Source organism: Epinephelus fuscoguttatus, linkage group LG3 (genome assembly GCF_011397635.1).
Source record: "Epinephelus fuscoguttatus linkage group LG3, E.fuscoguttatus.final_Chr_v1".
In the NCBI taxonomy this organism is placed as follows: domain Eukaryota; kingdom Metazoa; phylum Chordata; class Actinopteri; order Perciformes; family Serranidae; genus Epinephelus; species Epinephelus fuscoguttatus.
Window position 1 is genome coordinate 15365553 of NC_064754.1, and position 16213 is coordinate 15381765.

The 16213-nt window shown below is 40.7% G+C and overlaps 1 protein-coding gene across 1 annotated transcript in view; it reads right to left on the minus strand.

Annotated features, from left to right (window-relative positions):
- neurl1aa (neuralized E3 ubiquitin protein ligase 1Aa) overlaps window positions 1-16213 on the minus strand; it is a 59833-nt gene that overhangs the window by 3604 nt on the left and 40016 nt on the right. Inside the window, exon 5 of the mRNA XM_049567404.1 lies at window positions 2519-2668. Coding sequence (XP_049423361.1) covers window positions 2519-2668 — 150 coding nt within the window. The remainder of the gene's footprint in view (window positions 1-2518; window positions 2669-16213) is intronic.

A 16213-nucleotide genomic window follows, 5' to 3' on the forward strand; every position in this document is an offset into this window, starting at 1 on the left:
ATGGCTCATTTACAGTTTATGTAAAATGAGCATATATTTTATAAAAAAAAATTGTTATAGATTGCTACTGACTATTTTACGAAACAATAAAACAAAAGAAACCCATGATGGTGGTGGGTTTCCCTTTTTTAAAGGCATGTATAGCCTCAGAAATTGCAGTAATTCTCTTTAATAATTTAATATATCTAAGGTGGCAATCTGAATTGCTCACAAGGCCCAGCTTTCTCTCTCTATGAGCCCCCTCACTTCATGGGCCCCAGTGAAACTGCCATGCCTGCACGGTCTATATTTACACCCCTGGATACAAAGCTCTTGCAGTTCTTGGATTGGATTGGATTAACTTTAATAATCCCCAAGGGGGAAACTGGATTGCCACCATGGCCAAAGTACAGTACAACAACAAGACATAGACAAAACATACATATACAAGAACGTCACATAGGAGTGCAGTGGTCCAATACAACAATAGCAAAATGACCAGAAAAAAAAATTTAAAAAAAAATAAAAATAAAGATTAAAAAGAATAAAAAGAGTACAAATGCAATTTAAAAATACAATGCACAAGGACGAGTATAGCAGCAGGTTATAACAGCAAGAGAGTATAGCTGCAATTTAAAGTGCAATGTACAAGCAAATATAGCAGCAAGTTATAACAGCAAGAAAGTGTCGCTGCAATTTAAAGTGCAATGTACAAGGAAAAGTATAACAGCAAGACATGACAGCAAGAGAGTGTAGCTACAATTTAAAGTTTAAAGTGCAATGTTCAAGGACTAGTATAGCAGCAAGACATGACATCAGCAATCCAAATTAAAAAGCCTGGTTGCTGCAGGAACAAAGGACTTCCTCAATCTTTCTGTGGAGCATCTGGGCAAAAGAAGCCACTTACTTCTGCCACTTCTAACAAAAGTGCTATGCAGGGGGTGATCATCCTGAGACAAGGTAGCTCTAAGCTTCCTCCTAGTCCTCTGCTCTGTTATGACCTCCAGAGAAGCAGGGCTCATACCAATAACAGATCCCGCCTTTCTAATAAGTTTGTTGATCCTGTTCCTGTTCTCCAATGTTAGGCTGCCACCCCAACAAACAACCGCATAAAAAAGGACACTTGCTAAAATACCATTATAAAAAACATTTAGAAGAGATCTGCTGATGTCAAATGATCTGAGTTTCCTCAAGAAAAATAATCTGGACTGGGCCTTCTTAAAAATAGCGTTAGAGTTCATCTTCCAGTCCAGTTTACAGTCCACATGCACACCCAGATATTTATATGAGGAAGTCTTCAACTGTAAAGAACTGTAAAGTCAACATCTGAGTTAGCTAATGAAATAAAATTTTAAAGATGCAGATTTTTCACTTCTTAGTTGTTTTTATTGCAGCATAATGTATCTAGTGGACTGAAAAAGCAATTGATTTTATCATTTACGTAGGCTGTCAAAAGTTTTATTTGCATTTGCAATATTAATCATTTCTATATATTATATATATGTGGTGTTCGATTACAGATAGAATATTGGCACACAAAATATCACAATGCTGTATCAATCCCAGTTAACAGTTCCTAGCCAGCAGCCTAGCCAACAAGTGATGTAAGCCAATCCAGCCTGCCAAAATAATTTCCAATACTTTTTTTGGTACATTTAAGAGGCACACTGCTCTTGCTCACATTTTATTGGTCATACTAATGTTTTGGTCCCTCTGGACCTTTGTCAAGAGTATTTTACGATTTTGCTGCAAGCTGAAAGGCTGATGTGTTTATTCATAATTCTTTGCAAATAATCTTGTAAAAAGACCTCGTTATGTCCATGTTTTATGTTTTTTCTTCTTTCAGTGTGGAATATTATGTGGCAGAAGGTACACACATCACTGTCACACAGGGGACGAACTGTCCCACACCTATGCACACAAAATGGGCGTTGCACCGTCCATCAAAGATCAGTGTTGTAAAAAATAGTGTTAAATACGCTTGACAAAGGTCCTGAGGGACTGAAGCTTCTGTATAACCAATAAATTGTGATGGTGAGCAAGAGCAGTGAGTGTGGTATTCTTTTCTCAATACTTAGGTGATGCTTTCCGATGCACCTGCATCGGAGATAATTCAGTGGGTGAATATCTCCTATTAAAAAAGTACATTAAAGATAAAAAATACCTCCCTCTGTGCAACAAAAACATCCAGCTGAGTGAATGAAGTGAAACCAAATGGCAATTCAATCTGATTCGCAAGCTGAAAAATCGACCACGTGTAGGAAGTTTTCTATCAGGTTTAGGTCTTGCACTACCTAAAAATACGACACTGCAGCAGTTTCATTTACATAACAGTCCCATGTGACATAACACGTGCCAAACATTTTCCTACATCCAGCTGCAGCTGAGGCAGCGGTGGGACCATGAAGCGCCGGCCATTGTTCCTAACTACTGCAGGATAACATCTGCTCACTGTCCCATAATGGTTTCCACTAAGTCCCCTGTGGGGTGATTGATTCTCAGCTTCTGTAGTAGTAGCTCCCTATCTGGGTGTACCTACCCCCTGCTGAGCTGCAGTAAGCAGCGGAGCACAGGCCTCCGTTAAGCACTGGATCAGAGCTGCCACTGCCCAGGGCGCTCGGGGTGTGCGGAGAGGAGGAGGGCGAGCTGGGGTTCGATGTGGCCCGCGGATCCCCGAGATGAGTGGAACCTAGTCAGAATAGATAAAGGCAGGGGAATAGATGTTAATCACAACGCCAGTTTCTTCAGTAGCCAGCTGCAATAAATGTAATGGAATTTGTCTTGGTGACATTACTCAAAAATAAATACTGTAGTCCTAATATTATACATATATATATATATATATATATATATATATACACACAAGACATTACAGCAAATAGGTCTTCTTATAGACGGCTACTCCCTTTCCCATCTTTTTGTTTCTTCTTTTGTCCACAATAGTTCAGACAATGAACTAGAGCAGGATTCACTTTCTTCCATTATCCAGGCGTTACATTTATAGTCATGAGAGTGCACGGAGAGCACTCCAATTTGTGAGAGCAGTCCTTTTATAAGTATGCACATATTCATCACTGAAGTTCTGTTTCCTACTTTCTTTTTTTTGGGAAAGCATATTTCAAAGCAGGCTCCCGTTCGTTCCACATTCCGTCTGTGACATGACGGTTGGGGAAACAAATGGGAATACCAGGAACAAGTTTAGGGAACACATGTTGGAATGCCGATGATGCCTAGAAAGACAGGTCTGGCTGATGCAGGCTGCTGTGTGATTGACATGACAGGCTGCATCCAAAGTCATTAAAGGGGAACACTACTTAAATTAAGAATTCCAGCATGTTGTTTCCATGGCCTTGTTAAATTCAATACGTCATTGTGCACATGAGCTACTCTCTCTCAAAGCCAGGAACCAGAGAAGTAAATCTCAAACTTGTGATGTCATCAGATATAAAGTCTGGAGCTGCTCCATAGACAATAAATAGAAGAGTGATTACGTCGAAACACAGAGAACACAATGAAGTATTTTCAGTCCTGAAGCACAAAATGTACCCACATACAAAGAACATACTCCAACCAGATGAGACGGTGTATCGTCTCAATGCAACAACTCTCTGTACTTCTGTTCTTATTTTTGGCTGAATATAATTTGCAGCTTCAAATTTGAGTTTTAGCACTTAAGTTTTTTGTGTTTTGGTGGAGAGTTGTTCATGTTAACTAAAATATTTTGGGACCGTTTCAGATCACAGGAATAATATGCATGAATTTTGCAAACTGACGTAGTTCTCCTTCAACATAACACAAGTTTAATGTGACTTTGAAGCTGCACTTATCAATATTCATATCTAAACAATGACTCAGATGACTGTGAAAGAAACAGCTTGTCTTGCAGGACGTCATGTTTCAGGTGATCACTTTAACCCAAATCATCTTTACCTTACCTTAACTAAGTGCTTTTTCTGCCTAAACCTAACCAGACCAGGTTCAGTGTTTTGGCTGTAAACAAATTTTGACAGGAAGTAAAGTTAGCAGCTAGCTAATAAAGAGAAGTGGAACATTTAGTACCTAAACAACCAGGTATTTCACTTGATGGCGACCAAACCAGAGCTAAAAGTAGAGTAAATACTGCACTTAAAATCTGTCAGGCAGCCAAGAGCACAAATACTAAATAATTGCTTATGTTGCTCTGTGTCTGTTGGGTGCATACGAAGGCAACTCTTTGCAAACCTGTTATTGTAAGCAGCTTTATATAGGGTGATACATTCAACACATTCTCACTCTGACCTCGTCACATGTTGACATTTGGTCATGGACCTTTCATATCCAGATACGGTGTGCAAGGTACCCTGGGTGCGTTGGTTGTTGACGTTTTGGGATGCCATGTCAAGTTCTGCCTGTTACATGCATTGTCTTCTTTCAAAGTACACTTTGGTTTTCACAGGAAATTTACCATTTACATACAGTCTCTTTCAAAATAAATGCACTACATTGGTACAACAATGTGAATTGACGTTTTTTTTCCTTCAGCAACTAACGTTCGTGGTTGGGTTTAGGCAACAAAAGCATGGGGTTTGGCTTTATAATCTCACAAGTCATGAACAACGCTATCCCGGGTGAAAGCTGGCGTTTGTTGGACTCATCCACCATCCCTACCGCCCACTCCACTCGAACTTTCGCAACCTTATTTTTGATCTTGTCCTGGCGCATTTCCCTCTGACACCCCTGGGCGCCGATAAACTATAACGGTAACCAGCTGCGTATCATGCTGATGTTTAAGGACAGCTTTTTTAATCAGTGTCTGACACTGCAAGCGCTGGATTTTGATGAGTGAGACCGGGTTGTTTTTGCCTGCCCTTCAGCCTCAAAGTCTCAAAAAACAACAGCAACAAACCTATTAAAGCTGCTTTAAAATGCATTTCCATATTACCCGAAAGTGCAGTGTCAACAGGATACGCTGTGCAATATATGGTGCTTTATGCAAAATTATTAAATACAAAAGTAAACTGTGTGTTTCTGACAGGTGATGTCTAATGTCTAATGTCTAATAAATGTATGGTATGCTCTTTCATTTAAATATCTTTAATAGTTTTCCGTCACAGGTAGGACAGAGACACCAAAATACCCGACAAATTAAGATGCAAATTAGCTGTCTTGCAGAGCAAGCATGTAATCATCAACAAAGAATTCCCATCAAATGCTTTGCTGCTTCTCAGCGTAAATGCAGATTACTTTAATTACCTTCCCTGAAGCCTGCTGTCAAAAAATAGCACACTAACAACTGCATCACAAATCAGCTGCTGTACATTAGACATTTAACCATCCTATTTCTGGCCCCGCTTTTTTCAAAACACTTCCCTCCACTGTGCTAAATCCTACCGTGGAACATTTCATGCTGTGTCTGTTCTCCTGGACAGCTGACACAAAAAGTAAAACCGGAGTCATCTGGTGTGGCAGAGTCACCATCAACTCTGACCAGTAACATCATGATGGCAGCCCCACTCTATGAATGTCCCTGCAGCCTGCCAGACTGCATCTCTCTGTCGCCATCTGCACCAGCAGTCTGATCAATCCAACTAATGCCCGGGGCCAACACACAGAGGCCGACTCCTCTCCAGGGCCAGCCAATAATGGGTCATTGGAATTTAGAGAAAATGTCCCATAACTTCCAGGTCATAAACACGAGCTGTGTTTTTGTCACAGTTGGAATGTCATCGTGTCGCTGCAGCTCATGACTCTATATCAGGAGCTGTTTGATGTGGCATGTCGAGGGGGTGTTAGTCAAGATTCTCTTTTGTTTGCATACCGGGGGTTGCCCTGGTGCTCCTGGCGCCTCACTGTGTGCATGTGTGTATGATTTGTACAGTATGTGCAGTGTGTAATATGATGTAACAGGTCATCTGGGGCACCATAAATACAATCTTTAGAAGGGGACACCCCAGTCAGGATCACACTCTTTATCCAGGCAGTATGCGTGAGAACCTCAACTCATTGTCTGTGTATAGAAACAATAAACATACACTGGACATAAAGGAAGGAAACACTATTGATGGACAAACCCACAATTTACTGTCTCTAATCTTCTTAAATATACTAGTTATTTGCTAAGACCATGTGTCTTATGTTTAATTTTTCATTTCAAAATCGTGAAATCTTTTTGTCCCAACTCAAAATCTAGAAGCGTTGCAAGATACTGGTATTTATGATATTTAAAAAAAAAAAAAAAAAAAAATATCATATCATGTAAATAATACACACATGATAATATTGGGTAAATAATTGAACGCCTTTAAATTATTTCCACTTCTTTCCATTCTCACTTTGTCTCCATCCTCCATCGCCATCTGGTTGCCTTTTCACTATCCATTAAGTTTGATTGTTCTTTTTATACAATAAAATGTAAAATATACAATAAATAAAGTTTAGGATGAATTTCACTGATATATGTATATTGTTAAAAAATTATATTGTGATAACAACAGTTATCATGAACTCCTTTGGCCCCCATAATCATGTGGTAAAAATTTTGCAGTCTTACTTCAACGAAGGGCCATTAGTGCACGAACAAACTATGAATCTGTATTTAGGGATGTAGTTATGAGTGTTTTGTATGTCCATCATTGAAAATGAGAAAATGAATAAACAGACTTTGGAAAAAAAATTTATACAAAGGGCCAAATCTGCTGTAATTAAAAATAAATACATAATGACTCAATGAATTAATAACTGCTAAATAAATAAGAAAGAAATTTTGATTTAAAACTCTCTGTTATCTAATAAATGAATAAACAGGGAAATAAATAAATAGAGAAATTACTAAAATGTGATATAAATGTAAAGAGATAATAAATTGGGAAATAATTAAATACAAAAATAAATATACAGAAAAACAAAATTTGTAAAACAAATAAATACATTTTATTTATTTCTGTGGATGGTTATTCATTTTCAAAATAAATCTACATATTTATTAGATAATTGAGACTTTTCTAAATTTCTTTATCATTTCAATAATTTCTCAATTTAGTCATTTGTTTATTTATTCTTTATGGCAGATCTAGTCCTCCATAGTTTCAGTTATACAGTATTTACACTGTTCTTACCAAATTAATCGTGTGACAACCTCACTAAAAACTAGGTGGTAATTACTAAGTGGTAATTAGTAAAAGCAGTCAAACAATCATACTGCTTAACAACTGGCAATTTACTCAGATTCTCTAAACCACTTTATTTGATAGGGCCACTCATAATTACGCTAAAAAAAATCCCTTGTTGCATAGGGAAACCATCAGCTAAAAAAACAGAGCCCAATTTTAAACTCAAAAGTGCATTTCCTGCAGAAAACGTTTGTGAATGTTGACAGCTGAACTTGCAAAGCACTGGGGATCTGTCATGTCGTTCATCTTTAAATACAGCCTATAGCCCCTTTGACACTGGCGGGAATGTTATGCCATTATTCCGCCTTGCTGTTCTTCATTAAAAGTAAAGTCCTGGAGTGGGGTGATCAAGTTGTCTCACTTTCACGCTACAGCGCAGGTAGCAACAGCGCCGAATTAATGTCTGTACAAAAGATTGGAAAAGCAGCTAGCAGCAGTTAGCAGCTAACTCAAGGAAGAAAAACAGCAGCTGAAATTGTCAGCAAATTGGGAAAACAGTGAGGTCCGGGAGGTCTTTATACTCGATCAGAATATGAGATCAGCTGCCGTATCACAGATCATTGCTACTGTTATTGTGTATAAAGTGCTGCAGACACATATGTTTTATGGCACACTAGAGGCCAATGCTGTTGTGTTAGATGCCACATCCGTCACACTTCTTTTGCTTCCAGAACAGTGGCATATTATCTAAAATGACACACTGGGGTGGCATAACACGCACAACATGAGTGTGGCACTGGTTGCTGGTGACTGGGACACCGTGAGGGATTGGAGGGGGGACAACTTGGACAGGTCAGACAGTTCATTTGGTACAAAGTCCTGCTTCCCAGTCAAGAACCATGAGTGCCATTGCCAAAATATTATACTGAGATAAATGTCGCAGGTGGTGTTGATGTTGTTTTTATGTGAGCAATAGAGCAGTATGTGTCGAAAGGCTCCGAATCAAAGTGTTGATGGGTAATTCGCTGCGCCACCCCTATGGTTCTACTGAATTCGACATGTTTCACCTTTCATCTGATTCCTGGAGCCTGATCACCCTGCAGCCCTGTAGCATGAGTGCTTCCCCTGTGGACCTGAATCCTCTTTCTCCCCACGTCCCTCCCCTCCCTCCCTATCACTCTCTGCCCATCTCTCCCTGTTAATCCCTCTGGCAGGCGGACACCTCCCATCCAGGGCAGCTGAGGCAGGATGTGTGGTGCCCAGCCCTGATCCCGCCTGTTCACCACTAGATTAAACCGACCTGTGTGAACAGCTGTGAGAGGCAGGCTGCCTCTCTGTGGCCACATCTCTGCTGCTAACTACTTCAGCCATCCATCCAGCTTTAGCACATACTGTACGGGAACATCTATGGAGACAGCCTCTTCCTTTAAAGCATGGGAGGTATGCAGAGTATGTGACGAGGGAGGTGGGTGGGGAAGAAGGGGCGGTGGAGGGCGAGGGTTAGGGGCTTGGCGTGTGTATAAGGATCACCCATGTCAGAGGGTGTGTGAGTCACAAATTATGGTGACTTTTTACAATACAACCAGAGAGAAGAGAAGGGGTTAAACAGTAAATCTCCAGGCCTGTTTACAGACTGAACACGCAACATAAAGAAAGAAAGAAGAAGAGGGAAAGGACCCTTTAGAAATAGTTTACATTAATACCGGTGAAATGTAATCCTCAAACACAAACTGTTTCCAGAATGAGAGGCTGTTAATTTAATTGCTGTGCATCTCTCGTTCTGAGGCGCGATCAGGACAAATGTGCACTCAGTTTTTTTTTGTGTGTGTGTGTGTATTTAGATCAGATGAGAGGAAAGCAGCTCAGAGGGTAGTAGTTTAAGGTCATGGCTTACCCTGCTGCATAAAATGTTAATAGTCTCTTTTTGTCTGTGGTGGAGATATTATCTGAAGAGACAAAAGAGCTGTTTTGGAGAGAGGACACGGTCGTACATCCTTGAGTTGTTTATCTCTTTAATAAGTGCAACGAGGAAAGTGTGTGTGCTTCCATACACATGTTTGAGCACATGTACACATGTGTATGAAAGCAGTATGCTGAGAAAGATAGAGAGAGATATCGGAGGAATTGGGCGGCACGGTGGTGTGGTGGTTAGCACTCTCGCCTCACAGCAAGAGGGTTGCCGGTTTGATCCCGGGCGCCCTTCTGTGCGGAGTTTGCATGTTCTCCCCGTGTCAGCGTGGGTTCTCTCCGGGCACTCCGGCTTCCTCCCACAGTCCAAAGACATGCAGATTGGGGACTAGGTTAATTGGTAACTCTAAATTGTCCATAGGTGTGAATGTGAGCGTGAATGGTTGTTTGTCTCTATGTGTCAGCCCTGCGATAGTCTGGCGACCTGTCCAGGGTGTACCCTGCCTCTCGCCCGTTGTCAGCTGGGATAGGCTCCAGCCCCCCCGCGACCCTCAAGAGGATGAAGCGGTTAGAAGATGAATGAAGATCGGAGGAATTTTTTTTGAAAGTTTAGTATATGTCTATGAATTAAAGATGATAATCAGGAGCAACTTGTTTTTCATTTTAATTTTCGTCCTTAATTTTATCCTCTGCATAGCCTGCAGCAGCGGAAAACAAGCCCCTCGCAAACCTCGCAAAACCACCGACAAATAATAAAACCAGCAATATTAACAACAAAATTCAACAACTGAGGTGTGAAAGATGGACTGTCTCTTTCTCAAAATCTGCCAACATTTTCCAGGGGTGTAAAATAATAAACAAAATCTGTTTTAGCCAATTTGCAATATTGGATAAAATTTTAAAAATTAATTTGTGCCAACCTCAATTAAGATTTTAAACTATGTCATATGATGCTTAGGTGTTGTGTTTTGCTTATGGTGCTCTGCTGTGTGCACTACATGAGTGGCTGATGTGCAATACTGTTGTGTGTAGTAAGGTGTATGTTTTTCATTTCTTCTGGACTATACTGTAAGGCAGTGGTACCATGAGCATATTTACCCATCACCATTGGAAATTACACTCTTGTTAACCTCACTTTTAAGACTTCAGTTTGAGATATTCGCTAGAATCATTGTATTACAGGGTGCTCTAGTGTTTTACACAGAACAATAAGTGATTTATGGATTATTTAAAAAAAGATATTTATTAATTATTATTTTTCTATAGGATGTTCTTGATTAATTTTTTCACTTGGTTAAATTTAAAATATATTTTAAATATTTAATATATAATGTGAAGTTAGTTATAGTCATTTAGAATTTGTCCTGTTGCAGCATTTAAGGTCAAAGTCTGCACCATGAACATGTGACGGGTAGATAGATTATAATCTAAGATCTACAATGATAAATGACTTCATAATATTCTGTGTAGGCTTCTGTCTTTTTATGTCTCTTTGTGAAAATGGCAAAAAAACCATGAAAAAATTATTATAATGGAAGGATGAAAAAAGCGAATGCTGCCATGCAATCATGCGTTTTCCAACACTTGGGACATAGACGCCTTGCATTATTTATAGTCAGTAGTCAAAGATAAGGCAGGAAAGGACAAGGATACATACAATGTTAATTTATCAAGTACGGAAAACTTAAAGTGGTCTTAGTACGCTAATAATACCATGATTTCCATGCATTTGACATGCATTATAAATGTGGAAAGCCTGATAACTACTTCCAGCATATGTCATTTGCTAAATTTATATACAGGAAATAGCATTCACATAGTTTTTCATGTGTCCTGCCTGTGTGCAGTTATTAGAATAGCACAGTGTTACATGATCAAATCATATGCTGCCCTTTCATACTTTATTATAGATGACTGGAGAGCCTATAGTGTCTATGTGTATACATATGGGCTTATGTGTATATCAGTAATAAGAGAAGAGAAGAGAAGAGAAGAGAAGAGAAGAGAAGAGAAGAGACACAACACTGACAAAGATGACAGAAGTTGAGAAGAGGAGGAGAGAGGAGCGTGGCAGCTGCAGTGTATGAGGATGTGGGTGGTGAGACATTTCACTTGAGCATGAGCACGCTGACATTTTAATGGAATCTATAATACATGCGAAGTGGGTCACTGGATGGGTGTCCTATTTCCACGCCACAAGGCACAAGGTCCCCTCAATATCTCTCTCTCGCAAAGTTCAACTTGTCAGCTGCTCTGTTTTTCAGATTTCTTCGGTATAATCACACTAATATGGACAATGGAGTAAAATACTGTGTGGCATGCTGTCCATGAGTTGGTGTATCCCAGTGGGTAAATTTGTGGGTGACATATCTTGGGATAGAGAGCTCAGAAAACACAAATTGTACCGTTTGTTTTTAAAAACGTCAGACTAAACCACACATATAGGGTGCCATTTTGCGTCCTCTATAACATGCTAAGGGTTAGCATTTTAACATGTATGTCATTGTTAGCATTAAGCTCAAAGCACAGCTGAGCCTAAGTAGAGCTCAGGCTGACAAAAGTACATCTTAGTTGGATTTAAGTCAAGCTTAAATTCTGACAATAAAGGACTCAGCCTGTTAAAATAGCCCTTTATTTAGATGTTTTTCTTCTGGCGCCACAACTTTACACACACAATTTGCTTTTAGTCTTCTCTTCTTCTACCCTGTGGGGATTGTGACCACTACATAGACCAATACTATTTTAAAGTGGGTCACAGTTTTGTTTGTGTCACGCACGAGGACACGAGCATGCGCCCAAGCATGCAGTCGGTTTCACTCTATTCCACTGGTCGACAGTTGGTGGGAGTGATGCACAAAGACGTGCCAACAAAAGCAGTGAAGTTGAAGGCTACAAGCTAGCAGACATGATTGTAAACAGAATTTTAAAATGTTCAAAACTCAGCTCTGCAAAAGGTTTATGAAGAAGGACATGCATTTACCACGTTTTGTTAAGTCACAAGGATACTCGCAGTATATCCTGATACATGTATAGATTTAAAACAGAAAGGCAGATGTTTTTCATTTACTTAAACAACCATTGCTATTAATAGAACATATGCAGTATTGATTTGATCCCAGTGGTGCCTCCAAGTGGGGGCCAGGGGGGGGCATACACCTGATGTAAATACTGCCCCATGCCCTCTTGCAAAATAATCGAAGGACATTATTTTCTTTAAGAGGCTGTGGAATGCTCATTTTTTAAGCTAGCCTGAAGATAGCAGTATTTTGTCAAACCAGACAACCTAAGGAATTCATTGGTACCAAGCATGCCAGCATAACTTGTCAAGAAGGGGGCTAAGGACTTTGGCAAAGGAGCAACTGGTATGGTCATTTTCAAAGGGGTCTATTAAGAAGACTTGTTTGAGAAGGCTTGTTCCCAGTAAATGTGTTGCATAACATGTATAAATACATAACCATTAAATCATTTTGTGGAACTCAAAATGTTAACTGTACTGAAACGCCCCCTTTCCACTGAGCAGTACGGTATGCTTCATTTCGGTACACTATTTTTCCGTTGAAAAGTTGTGGATGGTACCAATGGAATCGCTCTGTACTGTCCCCATTTTAGTCAGCCCTCTTTTGGGGTACCTAGCAATCAGATCTGGTACTAGAAGGTGGAGCTGTAAACACTGCAGTCAAGGCGTGCACACCTGTTCTGTGAACCATAAACAAGGTACAGACTGATAAGAGGAAATACAGTGAGTGCTGGACAGAGCAGTGAGTGACAACAACCCCGCCCACATTTAAGAGTACTGTTTGCGGTGGAAACACTAAACAGACCTAGGGTTTCGGTACCATGTGTGAGGGGTTACGTGCTTCCATAGGTACTATGACAAAAGTGTTTGGTGGAAATGAGCTACGCTGACATGGTTTTCATCTAGCCTCTATTCTTTAACAGCATAATTGAATTCCTGAAACCCAGTTGTTGCTGTTGGTTATGATGTGCCACCCCTTGATTTTTTAGTGGCCCCATCTGGCCACCCCTAAAAAAAGTCTAGGGGCGCCACTGTTTCATTCACCATCATCACCCTGTCCGAGCACTCCTGGCTGACCTGTGCTACCCTGATGCATCTGTGTGAGCGTGCCTGTTCCTATTAGAAAGGTCCATTGCTTCATGCTTTGTTTGAAGTGAGGAGCCTCTGTGATGACTGCTTTATCTTGCCATCCTGAAAGCCGAAGCCCACTGGGAGAGTCAAGCTTTCAAGTTTAACATCCCTCACTCCAAGTAGAAGGCATGGCTTGAATTCAGCTTAACTGAAAGCTAAATTGCTCTCCAGTCAACATAAAGCAATAGATCAAGAGCTGCGAGAGCAAGATAAGAGATGCTTCCTAATTCAAAGCAGCTGGAAAGTAAAGATGATTCACACCTCAGTGGGAATTCCAAGATCTGCTCTGATAAGGAGATGTGCCTCTGACCTGCTTCATTGTTATGCTATTCCTGATTTGTTGTGCTGCCAAGGCTCTCTGGTTTCAGTATGATTGTTAGAAATGTACATGGAAAAACCAGGTGGTCTGTTCTGCACAGTTGCAAAGCCAAAATGTAATTTAACAGTAAAGTAGGTGATCTCTCTGTGTGATAACAAAGGATCTTGCAAAAGTGCTCACTGTACCATCAAGACATTTAGATTTGTTGCAATGGAAAATAAGGTAAGGTTTTCTTCTTTGTGGGTAAAGAGGAGATGGAAACAAATGAAAGCTGAATAGCGTTTTTTTTTTTGCATAAGTTTAACTGATCACTGACACTTTCTCTACACTGCAAAGCTACTGTATATTAAGGCTCAATGTCATTTCTATTGACATGGCTGTCATGATCTCTTTGCTGTCAGTTGGTGTTAAGTGGGTCAAGCCAACAATATTAGCCTGGATTAGTGAATCCATGGATTTATTATTGGATCTGGATACTGGACCCCAAGTGCTCACCTGATACATACGTGAAAAAAGTTTCTAGTTTCCAGGTTTATCTCCGGGGTATGCAGCCCACTGAATATGCACAGTAGTGTTTCTCACGCTGACCCCCCCGTGGAGTTCCCACCACGGTCATAGGCTTTGCATCATGATGATGTCACAGGTTTCAAAATAACTTAGCTTAACAGAAAGAGTCATATTTGACCTTGTTTGCAGATTGAGTTGTCTTGTCAACAGGTTTACAGATGTCTCTTTAACAATGGTGGTTTAAGGGGGAAATGGTTTTTGGGAGGCAGGGGATGTTTTCACTGCAATACCGTGAATGGCCACTGAGAAAAATTGGAAGGAAGCCTGAGTGCCTTTCCTGAGGGCTTGAGTGAATCCTACAAACTATAAAATAACATAAAAAAATGGATGTAGGTACCACAGTGTCATACACTGGTTCGTGGACTATGGTGTTCAGCTTTTCAGTCATCACCATCTTGTTTTTTTGTAGCCAGAAGTGACCGTATTTGGATGAGTGGGTGGAGCTGTTGAGAAGCAAGGGGTGGATCTGACTCATGGAGGCGATGCCTCTCAGCAAGACTATCACTCGAAGTGGTAAGCCATTCATTTTTGCATAACTTTAAGCCTTAATAAAATGTATCAGGCTGTAAACATGTTTATTTCTGCTGAAAAGTTGGGCATTTTAACATGGGGGTCTATGGAGATTGACTGGATTTGGAGCCAGCCTCAAGTGGTCTTTCAAAGAACTGTAGTTTTTGGCACTTCACCATTGGCTTCATTTTTCAGCCCTGGCGGCTGCATCTTGGTAAATCCCTTTGTGTAAAATGAAAAGAGGTTTAAAATCCTTTCACATTATGTTTCTATACCTCTGACAAGAGAAAAGTTTAAGCCTCACCTTCACAGATCTCTCTCTGTCTTGCATGTCTAGCTAAAGCAAAGGTTGTTCCTCTCTAACCTCTTTTAACCCATGCTTCCTTTTCCTCTGCTGTCACTGAAGAAAAGCAGGATATATTTATAGATGCCTCTTCCTCCACAGACAAACACTTGTGACACCTTTGAAAGGCCAGTGCTGTTTTGGCTGTTATGCCTCTTAAGAGCTGCATTAGTGGAAGACAGCATCCACTTCTGCACGCAGCAATTTGCATTACACAGCTGACAAAGATGCTGCCATGTTACTGTCAGCCCTTTGCTATCACTGGGTGAAAATATACAGTAATAACTAAAATTATGATTTTAAGAATGCCTCGTATGTACATGTAACTTTGTGCGGTGCTGTTGTTTAAAAAGGATTTCACTGACTTTGGCAGATGTGGGAACAAATGCCATTCAGAGTGGCATTCATTCCAGATAGTATGTTGCAGAGCTGTCTTCCACTTTTCATGTTCATGAGTGCAGCCCCCCCACGGCTGCCTGTTCCTCGTGGAAAGGCAATATGCTTGGCAGGGCGAAATGAGGTGTCACAGCACACCACTGACAGGCAAAGTGTCCACCCGCTGAGACATCTTGTTGTCCCTGCTGTGTGCAGGTCACGGCCCTCCCTCCCGCCGCCTTTCTCCACCTCTGCTTGCTCGCTTCCTGTTTTTCATCTCGCCGGGTCGTGACAGAGCATCTATTTGTCTTGCTAACGCTATGGATGTATGTAGATGCTTCCTGTCTCCTGTAAATATTGTTGCAAACAAAGCAACAAAGTGCACTCTGAAGCTCTTGACCCTTTGGCACTGGCCGTGACCGTGGCTGTAATTTCTAAACGGGCAGACGTGGTTTGCCTCAATTGGCATACTGTCAGAGCAATCAACACTTAGCGCAAATAGATTTCAGCCCCTGGGAGAAAGTGAATTAAGCATGGAGCTCAGAGGTCTCACCAGTGGTGTGCCCAGCCAAATGAAGATCAATATCCCGATCTGTAAGTTCCTGACCCCGGACACATCGCTGGGCTGAAAGGATGGTTATTTCCACCATAAATTACTCTTTCAAGTAGGATTATTCACAAGATAGAGCGTGTGGTCGAAGAACAAAAGCGTGGTCATTACTCCACTTAGGACACTTGCAGGAGGTAAATTAAATATTGTTAACACTTTGGGAAACATTCAAGCTTTCAGTGTACTTAATCTGACCCAGACATTTGTCATCATGATTTTTTGAGACCAGGTGGGGAGAGTCTGCCAAACAGAAGCTACTGGTTGCATTATGGGAAGTGTAGGATCCTGTGTCAGGATCTCTCAGCCTCTCCTGCACTGATTTTGGCCTTCTTCTCTGTCTCTCACAAGTTTCTGACTGTATAAAAGT